Source organism: Gymnoscopelus microlampas (genome assembly GCF_963454915.1).
Source record: "Gymnoscopelus microlampas genome assembly, chromosome: 21".
NCBI classification, from domain to species: Eukaryota; Metazoa; Chordata; class Actinopteri; order Myctophiformes; family Myctophidae; genus Gymnoscopelus; species Gymnoscopelus microlampas.
Genome location: NC_139958.1, coordinates 41,329,512 through 41,351,166, shown reverse-complemented (window position 1 = coordinate 41,351,166; position 21,655 = coordinate 41,329,512). Strand labels below are relative to the sequence as shown.

Below are 21,655 nucleotides of genomic sequence, written 5' to 3'. Positions count from 1 at the left end.
GAAGGAGGATCGGATATCGTTCACCTTCTTGTCAAAGAAGTTGGCGAAGCCGTCAGGGAGGAGGGAGGAGGAGGGCGGAGGGGGTGGTGGTTGTAGGAGAGAGGAGAAAGTTTCAAAGAGTTTTTTAGGGTTGGAAGCAGAAGCCTGAATTTTAGTGCAGAAGAAAGCAGCTTTAGCAGCAAATAGAGGAGGAAAAAGTAGAAAGGAGAGTTTGGAAGGTAAGAAGGTCCTCCGGGAGGTTGCCATTTCTCCATTTGCGCTCAGCCGCTCTCAGGCTCCGTCTCTCAGTACGCACTGAGTCTGACAACCAGGGGGCAGGTGGAGTTTGCCGTGCAGGCCTGGTGGTGAGGGGACAGAGATGGTCTAGAGAAGAGGATAGGGTAGAGAAAAGAAGATCAGTGGCGGTGTCAGGGGATAGAAGAGCAAAGGATTCAGGGGCAGAGAGAACAGAGGAGGAGAGATCAGTGGAGGATAGTGTGCGAAGGTTGCGACGTGAGGAAATCATGTGGGTAGGGAGGGGCTGTGAGGGGGGAGAGGAGAGAGAGAGAGAGTAGGACATGAAGTAGTGATCAGATAATTTCTTACCTTTTCTAACCTTTTCACTGGAAAGAGGAGTGACGGACAGGTTAGCTGTAGAGCTAGCTGTAGAGCTAGCTGTAGAGCCAGCCTCGTGGGTAGGGGGAGATGGGGAGAGAACTAGGTTGAAGGCGGCGAGAAACGAAAGGAGTGGGTCTCGCTGCTTCTCAGTCGGGAGGTTGAAGTCACCCAGAAGGATGAATCCAGAGCCATCGACAGGGAAGTGAGAGACTAGATGGTCCAGCTCTTCCAGGAAGCCACCAGCAGGGCCCGGTGGGCGATAAACAACTGCAATGGTGAGCTTGACTGGATGAGAAACAGTGACCACATGAAATTCGAAGGAGGTAGGAAAGAATTGTGACAGTGAGACAGGAGAGTATTTCCATTTTCTGGAAATTAGTAGACCAGCACCACCACCTATCCGCACAGCTCTGGGAGTGTGAGAGAAAGAGTACACATCTGACAGAGCCGCGGGCGTAGCAGTGTTTTCTGATGGGATCCAGGTCTCAGTCAGAGCAAGGAAGTTGAGGGAGAGCAAGGATGCGTAGGCTGAGATGAAAGCAGCTTTGCCTTCCACCACAGCCGAGTGGCAATTCCAAAGCCCTTCCGTTACCACTTGCTCGACGTGAGTTGATAGAGTAGGATAATTAGATTAGTGGTATCGCGACATCTGGGTGTAACCCAGTGTTTGTGCGACCACCAGGAAGAGGAGAGGACAGGAATAGGAAGAAAACACATTGTAGAACACTAAACCTATACACACTATACACTACTATATCTATCACACTACTATCTATGTCACTAGTCAATGATACTGCCTACCGTTCTTTGACTAAGTCGCCTCTCTTGCCTTTGTTCGCCTAGCCTTCGTTTGCCAGCCGCTTTCAGAGCAGGTGGTTTAAAACAACTTCAACTGATTGCTAATCGTCTGCCAGGAGTGCTGGTCAAACCAGACACTTCACAGGGCAATCAAGTGGCCTATACAGGGTGAAACTACTTCTACTCCAGGGTGCCAATAGCCAACTGCTTTTAGCACAAAAACACAAAAACTACTAGAAACTACAGACTACCACACAAGCTAATAATACAGTACTAATAGAAAAGCATTTAGTGTACAACTACTAGCAGCTTGCTAAATAACAAAAAATGATACTATACTCAACTACCCAGGGGTCAGGAGCTCAATTCTCTTCAGATTTTGTTTACACACATAGCCACTCAGCTCAGTGCTAGTTGAAATACTGTATTCAACATGTGATTATTAATGTAATTATATTTCTTATTATTTTGTTGCATTGTTAATTTGTTGTTTTTGTTTCAATTAATTAATTATTTAGATAACTGGGTCCTCTGCTAAGCGATCCCCTTCACACTCTGCAGTGCAGAGACTGTTGTCTCTCATTGTGAGAAGAATGTAACACATTCCATTCAAGTCCATGGCTTTTCTCCAGTAGCCTAATGTTATGCAAAGCAGCCAGGTAGAGGCTATTGAGAACGGCTCGCTACTGATGGCATGAACCTTGAGAGGCTATTGTTTAAACTTTAAGGTGTTAAAGACCGCCGCTGACGGTGCGTGCATGTGGAGCATGCGTGAGCCCCCAGCCTCCATAGTGTCAGAGCTAAGGGGTCGCTGACCCCCTGAGCACCCCCTAGAGCTCAGAGTGAATCTGAAGAAGAGCAACCTCGAACGCAGGCAGCAGACAGGTTTTCTCGGTGTGTGTCTCAATTCTGTGACCATGGTGGTCTCTCTGTCTCCCGAGAGGGTTCTGCGGATCCATACACTCCTACGCTTTTCCCCCACTGCCCCTGATCCCTCAGGTGCTACATCGAGTGAGACTGGGTTGCTACAGGGCAGTGGCGCCGGAGCCTGTTTAATTAAAGGACACTGTGTCCCCCCACTATTCAGTCCAGGCAAAAAAACTAATAATAAATAATAAATAATAAAATCTGTCCAGTCCCCCGCACCTCGCGACCACCGCGAGCGCGAGGCGAACCGAATTAACCGAAATAACCGCATTATCCCCCCTAAAAATCAACAAACTCACCCGAAATAACCGCAAAATGTTCGCGCGCGCATGTGTCCCGGACGGGTCCCCCCACGTCATATTCCGTTCCGGCGCCCCTGCTACAGGGTGCTGCTGATTGCACCCCGGTGGCCAGGGAGACATTGGTTTCCAGACCTTCTTCGGCTGGTTCAGGGATCCCCATGGCCTCTACCAGCCAGAGCAGACCTCTTGTCCCAAACAGAGGGTCAGATTTGGCACCCCAAGCCGGCGACTCTGCAGCTCTGGCCCTGGCCTCTCCTGAGCCCCTCTCTCAGGGGCTAGATGAGGCCGTTCTTGACACTATCCGTAATGCCAGGGCACCATCCACCCGTGCCAATTACGACCATAAGTGGAAGTGTTTCTCTTCCTGGTGTTTAGCCAATCAGGCAGATCCCGTCACCTGCCATATTTCCCTTGTCCTCCGTTTCCTCCAGTCCATCCTGGATGCTGGCAGGGCAGCTAGCATCATCAAGGTGTATTACGCTGCTATTTCCTTCTATCACGAGAAGGTGGATGGACTAACAGTTGGTAGGCATAATCTTGTCACTCAATTTATGAAAGGTGTTCATCGGCTACGCCCCGGATGGGTTTTAAGGGCTCCCTCTTGGGATCTCCCTCTTGTTCTACGGTCCTTGACCAGTCAGATCAGTCTGATCTGAGATCCCTGTCTCGTAAGACGGCACTCCTTTTGGCTCTCTGTTCTGCTAAGCGCGTCAGTGAACTACATGCTTTGTCAGTCAGTCAAGACTGCATGAGGTGGAAGGCTAGTGGCACGGGTGTGTCGCTGTGGCCTAACCCTGCGTTCTTGCCCAAGGTAATAACTCCACAAACGGTAAACCAGGTACTGGAGATAGCGGCATTTCACTCTGCTCTGGATCTCCAGGACGGTACAGAGGACCTGTGTCCAGTTCGAGCACTACGCTCCTATGTTGACCGCACACGGGCCCTACGGGGCACAGGCACGCAGCTGTTCGTCTCCTATGGTGGCAAGAGGTTGGGGCTTCCCTTGTCCAAGCAACGGCTGTCACATTGGCTCGTGGACACGATCTCTGCGGCCTATGTCGATCTAGGCCAGCCGATCCCTGGGAATGTGGTGGCTCACTCCACAAGGGGGGTGGCCACTTCCTGGGCTGCGCTGAAGGGCGTGTCTATGGCAGAGATTTGCGTAGCAGCTTCATAGACTGTGCCTTGCACGTTTGCAAGGTTCTACAGGCTGAACGTGGCATCCCAGGTGTTTTTGGGTTCCACAATGTTGCTTGCAGCTGCCCACCGGGATGGTGATGGGGCTGGGTCCCCTGTTCCTCGCGACCCGGTTGGTATTAGTCATCCATTGTTATGACCGTAGTGACGGTCAGAGTGAGGTCGAAATAGATCGTAAGTTAAGACTATAACTATGGATCTATGAGACCGAACGATGACCGTCACTATCTCCTGTCGCTCGGAACGTTGAGGCGTTCAAGGCTGGAGGCGGAGCTGCTCTCCCCGGGCATGCTTAAAGGTGAGACCGCCTCAACCGGTCATGTGGGCATGACTATGTTGGTATTTGGTCTCGATAATAGGTAGAAGATGAGGGCATCATTCATTGTTATGACCGTAGTGACGGTCATCGTTCGGTCTCATAGATCCATAGTTATAGTCATAACTTACGTTACATGTAATCATTACCAGTTCCTTCTACAGGACAGTAAAGTAAATGTATTTAGTTACATGTAATCATTACCAGGTCCTTCTGCACTCTGGAGACGGCCTCATTAATATTATGCTTGTGCTTCTCAGAGAGGCCTTCTGTCACAGCAGTGCATTCTGGGAACCACACACACACACACACACACACACACACACACACACACACACACACACACACACACACACACACACACACAGTGAATTCAGCTACTCAGACCCATGGCTGAGCATTACTTTCTTTAAATTAGCTTTCAGCGAGCGCACACAGTTTCTCCAAGAACTGTTTTAGTTTTATTCTGCTCCCAACTTTACTACTGTATTATTCCTCTTATATTCTGTTCTGTGCTGTAATGTTTTTCTCCCGTTTGTGATCAGTTCAATGGTATTTCTACATGTGGGAGGTAAAATAAGAAAAACTAGTCAACTCTCCATCCAAGCGATGGTTGTCTTCTCACCTGGGAAACTGGGTCTTCGTTTGGGGTCTTGGTGCCAGCAGCGCTCCATAAGCTTTAGCAGCTCCTCCAGTCCTGGAACCCTCATTCTTTTAGCAACGTCTAGCGGCGGCCTTTCTCCCTGGCAGGCATTAAACATTGCAACGCTGTGGCCAGTGTCTGAGAGAGTGGAGAGGAACATAGATGATAGGAGGAGATGTTTAGAAGAGAAGAGAAACCTTAATAATTCATAGGAGAACGGGTACGTGTTTTTATTCTTATTGTTGAATAAACATTAAGTCAAATAGTGGAATCTGTGAGGCTGAGACAATGAGTGGGTAACACTTTACTTAAAAGGTCAGGTCTATAATGCGTTATAACCCATTTATAATGCATTATAATGCTTCATAACACTCATTATAAATGTTTATAATTATGCATAACAACTCATATAAAAGACCCTTTATAACTGACTAGGTTAAGGTAGTTATACTGTGCTGTTCCACTGAGCTTATAATGCATTATGATCAGCACTTTTAATATGTTACAAACATTGTTATAAGTTGACATACATGATTATAAACATTTATAACAAGTGTTATAATGCCTTATAATGCATTAGGAATTATAGACCTGACCTTTAAGTAAAGCTTTACCGAAAAAACTAAGAGGAAGACAGAGATAATTACTCACTTAAAATGGTCCACAGCAGTATGGCATAACTAAAATGAAAAGAGACATTGATCAGCTATTAGTTTTTGATTTTTGACATGTTCCCTCCCAGCTGGAAGATCACCTGATACGCCATCTTGAATTTGGCAATAAATAATTAACTCATGGTAATTTAACTGATTCAAGCAAAGAAAGGGCTGCACACTTGTAGCCACGATGCAGGATTCATTTAAATGAAAACCTCAATTTTACTGATTCAGTCACATTCATTCCTTGAGCGCTGAAACCTAGGGTTGGACACCTTTCTAGGTTGAGTAATGAATGAGATTTTAAGCTCCCTGCAGCCATCGTGGACGCCATCTTGAAAAGTATACCTTTCCAGAAGTTAGATTTTCCTAAATTTTAGCTATTTAACATGCCCTATAGTAACAGAATCCATTGAAAACATTTTCTATCAATTATGTGGGGGTTCAAGGGGTTCCCTGCTTTCATATGACATGAAAACATGAAAATGAAAAAATGCTAGATGACTGTCTCCCAGTCAAATTTGGTCACATATACTGACCTATCTAATATTGGAATTATTGCAAACCAACCACAAGGGGGCGAGCCCAACTCGTTTGCAATGGTTTTTGACTTTATACCCATATCTAACACCATGCCAAACATCTAAAACTAGTCACCAAGTGCACAATCTTTATGAATTCCCTCCAAGCTATATTAAACTTTCTACTTTCAATGCATTATGTAGGATATTCACAATACAAGGCTTTGCAGTGACACACTGCTGAATTACAGTCAAAGACGATGCACATTTTCCACCTTCAGTGCTGAGGCAATGTGCAAAGGCAGTAAAATCATAGACCAACAAAGGGCTCGCAACTCCTTTTTAAATGTGAGTGGCTTGACAAAGACTGCAAGTTTGAAATGTCTTTCACTTGGTTGCCGCTGGAAATAAAACTTGGAGCAGTTAAAAGTGAGTTGCGAGCGCTGTGATATTGTTGAATTCCAGCCACACAGAAGATGGCAGAGCGAATGATGAATACCTGTAGACATCAAAGCTGCAGGCAGATGTGTACGACGGGGAGGAGGCCTCTGGAGGCACGAAGAAGGGTGTCCCAGCCCCCTTGACACGAGCAGACGTCACATTGTTGACAAACTTGGCGAGGCCAAAGTCAGTGATCTGGAGGAATGAGAGAGGAGAATGGAGAGAACATGAAGGGAACAGAGAGAGAGAGAGAGAGAGAGAGAGAGAGAGAGAGAGAGAGATGTAGAGGGAATGGACAGAAGGGAAGGACAGAGAGATTAGGAGTGAATGATGTTGCAATACTACTGCGTCAACAGCCAGGCAAGCTCTACTGCAGTATCTAGTGCCTCAACAGCTGACTTCAGAACAGTTTCTAACAGAATGGAGATTATCTTGAACAGTGCCAGAGGAGCGACATGCTTGGTGGTAAATCCCCTAACAAAGTACCTGAGATTCAGCTTGACATTTAGACCTGTGTCCAGCAGGACATTGAAGACTCACCTTGACATTTAGACCTGTGTCTAGCAGGACATTGCCAGGCTTCAGGTCCTTGTGGATGATGGGAGGGCTCAGACTGTGAAGGTAGTTCATGCCCTGAGCCACTTGGTGAGCCAGTTGAAACACCAGGGACCAGGGTGGCAGGTGTTTTAGTTTGTTCTGGTGAGGGTGGGGGGTCAAACAGAAACATTTAATTCACAATCACAGATACATATACAAACTAGAAAAAGAGCACAAGTCTCCGCCAGGTCAGGCAGGTTATTGTGGGTCAGCAATGTTTGTAATTCGCCAATCAGGATGGAATATGAAAAATCGGACGGATCCGTCTTGATCACATGACTATAGAGATGGTGTGTACCGATTTAAGTGAAATTTTGACAAAATCTGAAGGAGTAATATAGAAACATGTGTTTTACAAAAGTCAGCCTCCTGGTGGCGCTCTAAAAAGCAAATGTGAAAAATGCAGGGCAAAGGTATTTCCTTGACGTCTAGGGAGTGTGCGTGCAAAGTTTCACGCAGATCGGTGCAGTTATAGGTGAAAACACGAATCGGCCTGTTATAGATTACTGTAGTCATTGAGGACACTGTTACAGTAATCAAGTCATTGAGGACACTGTTACAGTAATCAAATCGTTGAGGACACTGTTACAGTCATCAAATCGTTGAGGACACTGTTACAGTAATCAAGTCGGGATTTAATGAATGGATGAATGAGTGTTTCAGCAGAGAATGTCAGAGAGGGCCGGAGGCGGGCAATGTTCCAAAGGTGAAACATAACTATAACTTTAAACATAACTTATGTATGTTCAGTTTGATATTGTGATTTGTTATTTGTTTCATTGCCTTGTTGCTGTTATCAGATATAATTCATTATTGTTACTTTTTAAAGCCTTAAAGAGTAAAAAAAAAAAAAAAGCTGACCTGCAAGGATTTGAGGGATCCTCTCTCCATCAGCTCCATGACCAGACCTACGTGTGTGATGCGGGACGACTGGTTTGCACGGCCCCTGAAGACCCCCAGGACCCTTATGACATAGGGGCTCTCTGCCCGTCGCATCAGTTCACCCTCACGAAGCAAATCCTTATTTGAGAATGATCTGAAGATGACACATGAGATATATGTCACTTTCCCTCCCTCTGTCACTCTCCCTCCCCCTCTCCCCCTCTCCCCCTCTCCCCCTCTCCCCTCTCCCCTCTCCCCCCTCCTCTCCCCCCTCTCCCCCTCCTCTGAATCATTGAGGTGTGGCCTGTACAGTTTAAACTAATTCAACTCCACCTGTCTTGACAAGCAACTTGATGGATTTAGCCGATTCCATCCATTCTAGGCTAGATGCCCAGTTAAAGTCCAAATGCTACTAATTCTTCTCATGGATTCATAAGTGAGACCACATTAGTAACATCAGAGTCTACTCAGCAGCCTGGGAGAAGGAACACAAAGTGTTGTGGCTCTAGAAGTGCATCACGTACGACACAAACTACAATATAAATATAAATCCTATTGTGACAAGGGGGAAAACAGGGTATTCTTATTATATTTCTGTTATTTATTTACGCATGTTTTTCATCTCTTAACCCCTTTTTAAAGCCTGTATTATGATGTCTTAATGTATAATGTATTCGTTTATTGTTGGACAATGTTTTCCCCCGGTCCCCAAGCCACTTAGCAGCAGTCTGAGTGGCAATGACAGCTAACAGCTGAGACGCTGACGGACACTCGGGCGTGGTCCCAACAGTCACCGGCGGCCAATCGAGAGCGAGGAGGGCGCGGTGAGCAGGGCATGAACTAGAGCCCGCTCTCATTCAAAAAGCAGACAGCGAGGAGGAAGGTTGTGTGTAGGAGCTGGTGAGGAAGCCGAGTGTAAACCCGAGAAAAGACCAGTGCATTGGGGCAGTAAGAGGGACCAAGGGCGAGTACTCACACCACTGAGACGGACCGAGACAGTGTGAGACGCCGTGCGGACGAGGAATCCTGTGAGAGACCAGAGCATGCAGAGGAGGAGATGAGCCTGGAAAAGCAGTGAATTCAACAGTGACCAAGTGATCGAACGGAGCGGGACCTGGAGCGAGCCAAGGACGACGGGGTGGCTACAGTGTTGCACGCGCAACCAACGCGTCGGTGTAAGTACTGTTTTACGCAACACTAGCTGTTTAAACCCACTGAGTCAGAGCCCTCGCAGTATATTATCTGGGAACGGATGAACTGGCCCTGTCTTTGTGATTTCAGATAGATGATGATGAAGATCCTCGAAGGTCCTCTCCCCACAGGGAAATCCCCCCATTTTGCACTCAGTATATGGTCTTTATGTATTTAGAGCACGTTCTAGCACTTTAACAGCATTTGGCACTTTACTTATAATTAAGTTATTGATGCGCTCTGTTATTTTGCACAATTGCTATATTTTGCACAGTTCCAGCCCCTTTGTTTTTTGTATTGCGTTTTAGTTAGTTAGTTGGCGCCATAGGATTACTTTAGGAGTTCGTATTTGTATTTTAAAGGCACAGAGGCCTCTTGTATTAGGGAAATTCTAAATAAATGTATATTCACCCTTTTTAGCCATTTGTCAGTCTCCGTTTCCTCCTGGGTTTTTAAAAGTGTTGTTCTCAAACTAAGTCTAAGTACTTACCTGGTTTTAACTCGAACCTGTGTAGAGCCTGAAAAGAAAGGTGTTAGTAGAAGAGTTCTTAGGCTCCTACACAAACCTGAGTGGCGTAGTCTGCAAGTGATATGTTCCATTGGTATTCACGATAATTATGCACCCCGCACTATAATGTGTAACTTATATTTTATTATTGTGAATCCAATGTGAATATAATTGAAAGGATTAAAAAGGGTGCCATTAAATTGGCAAGTCAAATGTGACACAGTTGGCCACCGTCACACTATATTCAAGTCCTGCGAGGCGCACCGTTGCTCCAATCCACACAAACACTGTTCAGGGGTCTGGCATGACAATAGTCACACCAGTGCACGTCAGGGTACCCTGGGGGCCACAAGCCACCGTTGGTCCAATCCTCACCAAACGTGAGATAGGGTCTACCTATCTCTTGTAACTAAAATCTTTACCTCTGGGGGGTCCCTGGAACTAAATATTTTGAAATGGGGGTCCGCGAACAAATACATATCATTTTGGGGGTCCTTGACATGAAAAAGTTTGAGCACCACTGATATAGCAACATACTATGCGTTTTTCACAAAGACATTTGTAGATGTGTTCCTGGATTGAATCAGCACTCAGTAACTTCTCCACTTACCCGTTATCAGGACATAACAGTTTAATGGCCACATCCTTTCTCCACTGAAGATGTCTGGCCTTGAAGACTTGACCAAATTCTCCTGCACCAATCACCTTCCAGCTCAGATCCAGACTCTTCTCACCAATCACTGCTAGAGCCGCCATTGTTCACTGAAGAGAGAGAGAGGGGGGGGGGGTAAGGGGGTCACAGGGTAGGTTATTATTATTATTAGTCTCCGCCAGGAGAGTATTGTTTTCACTTTCTAAATATGACACACCGATTGGTCAAGCCTCACGTGACACGTGACAATACGGTGAAATACTGTGATCTGATTGGCTAGTGACGCATAGCGGCCTATAAATACATGGCCTCACTTTGACAGTGTCTGCGCCACTGTCAAAGTGAGGTAAGACAGGAACCATCACGAAATGGCTGAGAAATGGTGGATACTGTAACAATTAGATAGGATACATAATTGGCAGATAGGACAGATAGGACACTTATATAGACAGGAGGGATATGACACTTACACAGACAGGACGGATAGGACACTTACAGTATACAGACAGGACGGATAGGACACTTATACAGATAGGACGGATAGGACACTTATACAGACAGGACGGATAGGACACTTATACAGACAGGACGGATAGAACACTTACACAGACAGGACGGATAGGACACTTACATAGACAGGACGGATAGGACACTTATACAGACAGGAGGGATAGGACACTTACACAGACAGGACGGATAGGACACTTACACAGACAGGACGGATAGGACACTTACATAGACAGGACGGATAGCGGCCTATAAATACATGTGTCACTTTGAAAGAGTCATAAGCCAGATTCCAATACCGAAAATCTCGGCCACTCGCTCACTCCCACTCGGTCACTCCGACTTCGAACCGGAAGTAGTCGCGGTCCAATTGTTCATGTGCGTCTTGGAGGAGGCGAATGGAGTCGAGTGGAGGAGGCGAGGAGGCTCTCCACTTCCGCATTGAGCGAGTGTACATCAAGTGTATCCTCGACCACTCTCAACAGCTCCTCCGCGGCAGACTTCCGCATCACGTGTACACTTATTGTCTCCGCCAGGATACTTTGTTTTCACTTTCTAAATATGACACACCGATTGGTCAAGCCTCACGTGACACGTGACAATACGGTGAAATAGTGTGATCTGATTGGCTAGTGACGTATCGGCCTATAAATACATGGCGTCACTTTGAAAGAGTCTGTGCCTCCTTCAAAGTGAGGTAAGACAGGAACCATCACGAAATGGCTGAGAAATGGTGGATACTGTAACAATTAGATAGGATACATAATTGGACAGATAGGACAGATAGGACACTTACATAGACAGGAGGGATATGACACTTACACAGACAGGACGGATAGGACACTTATACAGACAGGAGGGATAGGACACTTATACAGACAGGACGGATAGGACACTTATACAGACAGGACGGATAGAACACTTACACAGACAGGACGGATAGAACACTTACACAGACAGGACGGAAAGGACACTTACATAGGCAGGACGGATAGGACACTTATACAGACAGGAGGGATAGGACACTTACACAGACAGGACGGATAGGACACTTACATAGACAGGACGGATAGGACACTTACATAGACAGGATGGATAGGACACTTACACAGACAGGACGGATAGGACACTTACACAGACAGGACGGATAGGACACTTACATAGACAGGACGGATAGGACACTTACATAGACAGGACGGATAGGACACTTACACAGACAGGACGGATAGGACACTTACATAGACAGGACGGATAGGACACTTACATAGACAGGACGGATAGGACATAATAATTAGAACATAAGAAGTAGAACATTCACAGAAGTAGAACATTCCCAACATTCCCAACACAAGTCTGCTGGCGGAGACTTGTGCTCCGAGGAGCACTTTTTCTAGTTATTATTATTATTACCCTTATTACACTTATTATTATTATTATTATTATTATTATTGTAATGATGTACAGAGCATGTTCACATCATGTATACTTTACACTACTTAAAGAAGTAGTTCACCAGGTTTTCTATCAATTACGCACCCCATGAAGCCTTGAATTCATGGAGATTTATTTTTTGTCGCATTCCTGAGACAATAATTATTACGATGACCAGCGGAGGCGTTAGGAGACTTCACCGGTCATCAAATTATTGGCTCAGGAATGCGACAAAAACTAAATAATTCATGGGGTGTATAATTGATATAAAATACGGAATTTTTTGGGTGAACTACTCCTTTAAGACCATTGGTAGCACTTTACAATAATGACCCGTTATAAAGCATTTATAAACGTTTATAAGTAGTTTGTAGACTATTAACAAATCATTAACAACCTGTTTGTTGACATTCGTAAATGATTACTAAAACCTTTATAACTACAGTTACAAATCATTTGTAAAGTATTAGTAAGTAGTGAACTATTCATGAATAAGCCATTTATATACATCTGTAAAAGATTATTAAATCATTTGTAACGACCCATTCTAAAGCATTTATAAACGTTTATAAGCAGTTTGTGGACTATTAACAAATCATTAACAACCTGTTTATTGACATTCGTAAATGATTACTAAAACCTTTATAACTACGGTTACAAATCATCTATAAAGGTATTAGTAACTATTCATGAATAAGCCATGTATAATACATCTGTAAATGATTATTAAATCATTGTAACTGATGTTACATAATATATACAAGCTATTGGTAGCTTGTTCATGTTTAACATATGCTTTGTTAAACATTCCTAAAGTATCTATAAATCCTTAGTACATGTTATTATGTGCCCTATAGTAAAGTGAAGACAGTTCATCATTTACAACTGTCTGTTAATGTGTTTGTTCATGTTTAACATGCTTTGTAAAACATTCCTAAAATATCTATAAATCCTTTGTACATGTTATTATGTGCCCTAAAGTAAAGTGAAGACAGTTCATCATTTATGACTGTCTGTTAATGTGGACTTTCTCCTTACCTGTTGCAAACTACCTGGCTTTCATGAATGCAGACACCAAACAATTACTAGAATTATCATTCATGTTAAGCAAATGATGCGTAAGACATTCGTAAAGAGTATGTAAACCATTTGTGGTGTTAGGGACCAAAAAAGTCACTACAAAGTACTACCAATCAACTCTAAATTGCCTGAAACGTACTCCTAACAGGTTTTTGGGGGGACGATTTTGGCCTCCACACTTAGTGATTATTTCGGATTTAACTTTCGTTTCGGTGAGTGAACGTCTGTGCGGTTTGTCTTCATCACTGAAAATAACGTACATGTAAACTGATGTCATGTGCAGTTGGGGTAAAGAAACACAACTATTTCACTCCTAATAATACCTATTTGATTTGACATCCTAACTTGCTGCTGTAGCTGAGGCTTGAACCTGTTATCTGCAGCTCACTAGTCAGTGACTCTGTCCATTCACCTACAGCTGTTTCCTTGGAAACTGTGGTTCTGAAACGTTTTGTTGTCAACCCCCCAAATTGACATGTATTTGGGCAGTGGACCCCAATGTGAAAAGATGTAGTGTCAGGGCCCCCCATGAAAAAGATTTATATTTATGCTGTAACACATTTTTTTAAAGTTATTTGTCTTGTTTGTTGTTCAAGTCAAAGCACCAGGAAGGCTGTACTTGTCAGCCATCTGTTAGCTCATTGGGTTGAGACGCAGTATTCATGATCCAGAGGCCATGAGTTCAAATCCCATTGATGTCTTTCCTATGATTCTTTCCTTTGCAGACTGGCTTCCAGAAGATCAACTGAAAACTACCAGGAAGGCTATATTTGTCATCCAACTGTTAGCTCAATGGGTTGAGACGCAGTATACACGATCCAGAGGCCATGAGTTCAAATCCCATTGATGTCTTTCCTATGATTCTTTCCTTTGCAGACTGGCTTCCAGAAGATCAACTGAAAACTACCAGGAAGGCTGTACTTGTCAGCCATCTGTTAGCTCAATGGGTTGAGACGCAGTATTCATGATCCAGAGGCCATGAGTTCAAATCCCATTGATGTCTTTCCTATGATTATTTCCTTTGCAGACTGGCTTCCAGAAGATCAACTGAAAACTACCAGGAAGGCTGTACTTGTCAGCCATCTGTTAGCTCAATGGGTTGAGACGCAGTATTCATGATCCAGAGGCCATGAGTTCAAATCCCATTGATGTCTTTCCTATGATTATTTCCTTTGAAGACTGGCTTCCAGAAGATCAACTGAAAACTACCAGGAAGGCTGTACTTGTCAGCCATCTGTTAGCTCAATGGGTTGAGACGCAGTATACATGATCCAGAGGCCATGAGTTCAAATCCCACTGGTGTCATTACTGTGATGCTTTCCTTTGCAGACTAACTTCTAGAAAAACAAGTTAAAACCACCAGGAAACCTGTAACTCTCAGCCAACAGCTTAGCTCAACTGGTAGAGCGTCTGTCCAATAACATGACTTGACTTGACTTGAGTGGGTTCGATTCCCACTCGAGTCAAGTGTCCCCGGTAACTTGGGGCAACGGATAAATTGACTGATATCCTTAGTGATGCTTCCCTTTGCAGACTAACTTCTAGAAAAACAAGTTAAAACCACCAGAAAACCTGTAACTCTCAGCCAACAGCATAGCTCAACTGGTAGAGCGTCTGTCCAATAACAAGACTTGACTTGACTTGAGTGGGTTCGATTCCCACTCGAGTCAAGTGTCCCCGGTATCTTGGGGCAACGGATAAATTGACTGATATCCTTAGTGATGCTTCTCTTTGCAGACTAACTTCTAGAAAACAAGTTAAAACCACCAGGAAACCTGTAACTCTCGGCCAACAGCATAGCTCGACTGGTAGAGTGTCTGTCCAATAACATGACTTGACTTGACTTGAGTGGGTTCGATTCCCACTAACGTCAAGTCCCCGGTAAATTGGGGCAGCGGATAAATTGACGGCGCTGAGTCGCTGAGTCGACTAGCAGACCATCGGCTGGTCGTCGCGGGCACTCGCGCCTGGAGGCGCTCGGGCGCGACTCCTCAGCCTCAAGGTCTGCTGAGTCGGCGCGCCTCCGTCATGGTCCTGTTAGACCCCTTACTGTCCAAGTCAACAATATACAACAGTGGGTCCTTTTTAGCATATATTTTAAGTTTCAAGTTTTTAATCTTCCCTTGAGTCCAAGTCCTGTACCCTTTTGTAATGACACAGTGGATGATTGTGGGTATGCGGTCCAACTAAGGTGGGACTCAGGGAGTTGGACGCCCCTGCCATGCACAGCCCCCAGTGAACATATCTCATATAGTTCACTGGTTATTTTATTCCATAGATGGTCACCATTTGGGAACACCCCCCTCTGGTGGACAAAATAAATCATTACACACATACACACGTGCACACAATGCCTTTTATATTTATGTATGTATATGTATGTATATATATGTATATATATGGGTGTATGTGTATATGTGTTTTTATAACTCTCTAGTTGAAACAGTCTTTTAAGGGAGCAACAGATGGGCCAGTGCATTAGAGCATTTAATTTGCCTTTTTAAACCACACAACTCAATAACAATACCTACTCCTACTCTGAGCCCTACTCCTCCCCCTACTCTGGGCCCTACTCCTACTCTGAGCCCTACTCCTACTCCTCCCCCTACTCTGGGCCCTACTCCCCCCCCTTATTCCTACTCCTCCCCCTACTCTGGGCCCTTCTGGGACCTACTCCTACTCCTCCCCCTACTCCCCGACTATATTCCCTCTTTACTCTACTCACTACTCTACTCCGCCTACTCTACACACCCTCTATCTATCTCAGTAACTGAGACCGAATAGGCCAGATTCGGTTTCAGTTACTAAGGTGGTGACTGGATTTGAACCAGGACACTCCTACAAGTTATTCTACGGATATCAGTCAATTTATCCGCTGCTCCAATTTACCGGGGACTTGACGTTAGTGGGAATCGAACCCAGGACCGCTCGGTCCTGGGTTGAACTGGATTTGAACCAGCACACTCCTACAAGTTATTCTACGGATATCAGTCAATTTATCCGTTGCCCCAAGTTACCGGGGACACATGACTCGGAGTGGGAATCGAACCCACTCAAGTCAGGTCAAGTCATGTTATTGGACAGACACTCTACCAGTTGAGCTAAGCTGTTGGCTGAGAGTTACAGGTTTCCTGGTGGTTTTAACTTGTTTTTCTAGAAGTTAGTCTGCAAAGGAAAGCATCACAGTAAAGACACCAGTGGGAATTGAACTCATGGCCTCTGGATCATGTATACTGCGTCTCAACCCATTGTGCTAACAGATGGCTGACAAGTACAGCCTTCCTGGTAGTTTTCAGTTGATCTTCTGGAAGCCAGTCTGCAAAGGAAAGAATCATAGGAAAGACATCAATGGGATTTGAACTCATGGCCTCTGGACCATGAATACTGTGTCTCAACCCATTGAGCTAACAGATGGCTGACAAGTACAGCCTTCCTGGTAGTTTTCAGTTGATCTTCTGGAAGCCAGTCTGCAAAGGAAAGAATCATAGGAAAGACATCAATGGGATTTGAACTCATGGCCTCTGGATCATGAATACTGCGTCTCAACCCATTGAGCTAACAGATGGCTGACAAGTACAGCCTTCCTGGTGCTTTGACTTGAACAACAAACAAGACAAATAACTTTAAAAAAATGTGTTACAGCATAAATATAAATCTTTTTCATGGGGGGCCCTGACACTACATCTTTTCACATTGGGGTCCACTGCCCAAATACATGTCAATTTGGGGGGTTGACAACAAAACGTTTCAGAACCACAGATTCCAAGGAAACAGCTGTAGGTGAATGGATAGAGTCACTGACTAGTGAGCCGCAGGTAACAGGTTCAAGCCTGAGTTACAGCAGCAAGTCAGGATGTCAAATCAAATAGGTATTATTAGGAGTGAAATGGTTGTGCTTCTTCACCCCAACTGCACATGACATCAGTTTACATGTACGTTATTTTCAGTGATGAAGACAAACCGCACAGACGTTCACTGTACTTTAGTACATTTTGTAAACTTATGACTCTGAGTAGAGTATAGCCTGACTTAAACAAACAAATAACAACTTAGTATAGTCAGATAATTTTTTACACAACTTACATTTTGTAATCAAACTACCGAAACGAAAGTTGGTCACCACCGAAACGAAAGTTAAATCCGAAATAATCACTAAGTGTGGAGGCCAAAATCGTCCCCCCAAAAACCTGTTAGGAGTACGTTTCAGGCAATTTAGAGTTGATTGGTAGTACTTTGTAGTGACTTTTTTGGTCCCTAACACCACAAATGGTTTACATACTCTTTACGAATGTCTTACGCATCATTTGCTTAACATGAATGATAATTCTAGTAATTGTTTGGTGTCTGCATTCATGAAAGCCAGTTAGTTTGCAACAGGTAAGGAGAAAGTCCACATTAACAGACAGTCATAAATGATGAACTGTCTTCACTTTACTGTAGGGCACATAATGACATGTACAAAGGATTTATAGATATTTTAGGAATGTTTTACAAAGCATGTTAAACATGAACAAACACATTAACAGACAGTTGTAAATGATGAACTGTCTTCACTTTACTATAGGGCACATAATAACATGTACTAAGGATTTATAGATACTTTAGGAATGTTTAACAAAGCATATGTTAAACATGAACAACCTACCAATAGCTTGTATATATTATGTAACATCAGTTACAAATGATTTAATAATCATTTACAGATGTATTATACATGGCTTATTCATGAATAGTTACTAATACCTTTATAGATGATTTGTAACCGTAGTTATAAAGGTTTTAGTAATCATTTACGAATGTCAATAAACAGGTTGTTAATGATTTGTTAATAGTCTACAAACTGCTTATAAACGTTTATAAATGCTTTAGAATGGGTCGTTACAAATGATTTAATAATCTTTTACAGATGTATATAAATGGCTTATTCATGAATAGTTCACTACTTACTAATACTTTACAAATGATTTGTAACTGTAGTTATAAAGGTTTTAGTAATCATTTACGAATGTCAACAAACAGGTTGTTAATGATTTGTTAATAGTCTACAAACTACTTATAAACGTTTATAAATGCTTTATAACGGGTCATTATTGTAAAGTGCTACCAGACCATTTTTCAAATATGTGTATTTTCTTTACATTTTGGACAAAATGTTACTTGGAAGTGCCCACTCTTCCTTAGTGCCCACTCATATTTTAAATTATTTTTTTGACACAGAATCAAATGTTTTATGGCCATGATTCACCGGGGTCCTGGATGTCTTGGTTCCAGGCTTAAAATAATGAACATGAATATTTATGGAAATGTCTATAGCTGAATTCCAATACCCAAAACTTCGCCACTCGAGCTCCCACCTGGTCACTCCAAATTGACCTGGAAATAATGGAGGAGCCGAGTGGAGTCGAGTGGAGGAGCCGAGTGGAGGAGCCGAGTGGGCTCTCCGAGTGCGCATGGAGCGAGTGTGAAAGCTGAATTCCAAACTTTCACACTCGCTCACTCTCCTCGCGTCCTCCACTCGTGCCTAAGCCCCGCCCCTGCGAGGAGGAGAGGATTAAATGCGAGGACGGAGTGCTCGACCGGTTGGCTTCATAGAATGTATTGTATTTATTTGTGGACTTAAGTAATATGATTTATTTAATTCAGAGTCGGGGGGGGGGGGAGGGGGGAGTGTTTATTGCATTCATAAATGTAAGTTTGCTCATCCTGGCGCTTCATTCATTATTTCAGAAATAAATGGCTTTGCACAACAATGTTAACTATAAAGATAACGATGTGGCCATCCACATTGAAGAATTTTCGATTCTTGTACTATTCTATACATATTGCATATTATTCTATGCATGTATATTTTCATCCACTGCTCTGGTTCCATTGATCTTAGCTGTATGATACGTCATGAGTGATCGCGGAATTTGCCGTCGCTTTGAAATGACACTAGAGTGCATTCCGATCCTATGAGGCCGACGGGTGGACCACTCCGTCCTCACATTTAATCCTCTCATCCTCCCAGGGGCGGGGCTTAGGCGCGAGTGGAAGACGCGAGGAGAGTTAGCGAGAGTGGAAGTTTGGGGTATCGGAATTCAGCTTAAGGGAAAAAATGATCTGTGGCGCCACTGCTATGCTCTATATGTAACTCCATGTCATACAGTTGTATAGTACAATGTAATGCATTATATGTACACCAGGGATCATCAACATGTTTGTACACGGACAAATGTGTCCAAATCTATGATTTTGTTTTTAGATAACATTATAATGTTCTTATTTTGATCGTAAGACAAAGTACAGTAGGTAGGAGTAGCATTTTTAAATCTAAAAGGTAAAATAGCAGCTGTAAATAAGAAATAAGTCTATATTTAGTCACTATAACCTATTTATGGAAAAAAAAATTACAGAACTTTTATAAAAAAGCTTCTAAATAAGTGAACGAGCCGTCTGCTAAGCTACCACTGCCTGCACTCCAGGGAGTCCTCCCCGCTCATCTGTTGCTATCTTGAGGGCACAGGACTGGTGTCTGTCTCTCCCCTCCCCTCCACGTTCTTCCGGGGAGAAGAGTTCAGACAACCGTGGCTGGAGGTCCTTGACTCTAAACATTGTTTAGTTCTATCGATACTACATCTACATGTGCTAGTTTAAAATTGTTAATGTTCGCAACAACAACAATAATAATAATAATAATAGGCCTACCCGTATATGTGCAATACAATGTGATACAATGTGATACAATGTGATACAATGTGATACAATGTGCTTTGCAACAGATTTATTTTAGTCCTCCGTGCTCAGTGACAAACTTCAAGTATGTGAGTGATCGCAGATCTCACACCTGATATAAAGATTATTAATTAATTAATTTATAAAAAATAAAAAAAATCCTACAACAGCTACAACCGAGTGTGATCACACCGCGATTGCAAACAGCGACACACACACACGCACACGCACACACACACACACACACACACACACACACACACACACACAACCATAATATTACATATACTGTGGTTATTAAAAAAAATGCATTTTGTTCGGAACTCCTCTATCTCCGTGTCTGCTGCGAGGTCAAATCATTTTTGGCTGAATGAGCTAGTCCCCGCTTAAATACTTTAAATACTTAGAAGTTGTTAAAATGAGTAGAAATACTTAGAATGAGTGATAACTTCTTAAAAGTTGTTAAAGTTGTTAAAAACATACTTAAAATGACTTAGAATGAGGAGAAACTAATAAGAGTGCATAAAATGAGTAAAAATACTCAAAAGTACATACAATTAGTAAAAATACTATACTGTATACTCTACGTCTAATACTTTACCGTGTTTGAGTTAAAGTACTTAAAAGTAATCAAAGGGAGTTAAAATACTTAGCGAGCGGCAGGCACACTTAACATTTCTTAGAATGTTGTTTCTAGTTTTTTATTTTTTGATACTTTGTACTTACTTCTACAATATTGTTAAAAAAGTAAATACAACTGTATTGTACAATATAACTATATATATATATATATATATATATATACACACATACACACATACACACACACACACACACACACACACACACACACACACACACACACACACACACACACACACACACACACACACACACACACACACACACACACACACACACACATATATACATACATATATACATATATATATATATATATATATATATATATATATATATAGTGCACCTACGCAGCAGACAGCCTTCATCATGGTGACTAAACATGTTTAGTTGGCGCAAGGCGTTATGCAATGCATTAGCCAATACACTAAAGACCTTTGAATGTTTCCACAAAAGGAAAAATGTGTTTGGTTTGTGGCTTCAGCCCTTACCGGTCACACGTCCTGATGAGTCCACCGTCCACGTCTGTAGAAGTGTTAATGTTGAACCTCGTCTGTAGAAGTGTTAATGTTGAACCTCGTCTGTAGAAGTGTTAATGTTGACCGTGTTGCACAGAGTCAGGTATGAACCAGCAGACACACAGAGTCAGGTATGAACCAGCAGACACACAGAGTCAGGTATGAACTAGTCTGGGAGACTTCGGCTCAGAGCTTGGACAGCAGGGGCGTGGCCACTGCGTTCTGATTCAAATCAATAGCCAATGATGAAAAGGGGGCGGGATCCACATGCAGTGGGTGTTGCATGTAATTAGGGAAGCAATTTCTCCTTCAGAAATTGCGGCCGCCATTGTTGTGTACTGCTGTTTGCCTCTCGTCGGACTGTTTAGACGAGTTGCACAGCTCTCAGACCGGTAAGAGGCGTGTCCGCTCAGATTCTGAGCGGACACGTCCTGGATACATCCCACGGATACATCCCGCCCACAAATACCAGGGCTCTGGCCCAGAAGTTTCCTCGCCCCTCCCGTTTGTATGCGAGAGCTGGCGAAAACTTCCG

General features: G+C 43.4%; 1 protein-coding gene across 2 annotated transcripts in view; it reads right to left on the bottom strand.

Moving 5' to 3' along the window:
• The window catches only part of LOC311038364 (ankyrin repeat and protein kinase domain-containing protein 1-like), a 31,496-nt gene extending 10,208 nt beyond the window's left edge, over window positions 1-21,288 (bottom strand). The window contains exons 1-9 of one of the 2 annotated variants that reach the window (XM_084047849.1): window positions 21,094-21,288; window positions 10,187-10,338; window positions 9,559-9,586; window positions 7,857-8,031; window positions 6,939-7,094; window positions 6,457-6,593; window positions 5,432-5,460; window positions 4,763-4,918; window positions 4,342-4,424 (exon numbers count right to left, since the gene is read on the bottom strand). In XM_084047849.1, the coding sequence (XP_083903975.1) occupies window positions 4,342-4,424; window positions 4,763-4,918; window positions 5,432-5,460; window positions 6,457-6,593; window positions 6,939-7,094; window positions 7,857-8,031; window positions 9,559-9,586; window positions 10,187-10,220 (798 nt within the window). In that variant the 5' untranslated portion in view covers window positions 10,221-10,338; window positions 21,094-21,288. The remainder of the gene's footprint in view (window positions 1-4,341; window positions 4,425-4,762; window positions 4,919-5,431; window positions 5,461-6,456; window positions 6,594-6,938; window positions 7,095-7,856; window positions 8,032-9,558; window positions 9,587-10,186; window positions 10,339-21,093) is intronic. The other variant, XM_084047848.1, reaches the window with a different exon arrangement.
• Window positions 21,289-21,655: the final 367 nt, after the last annotated feature.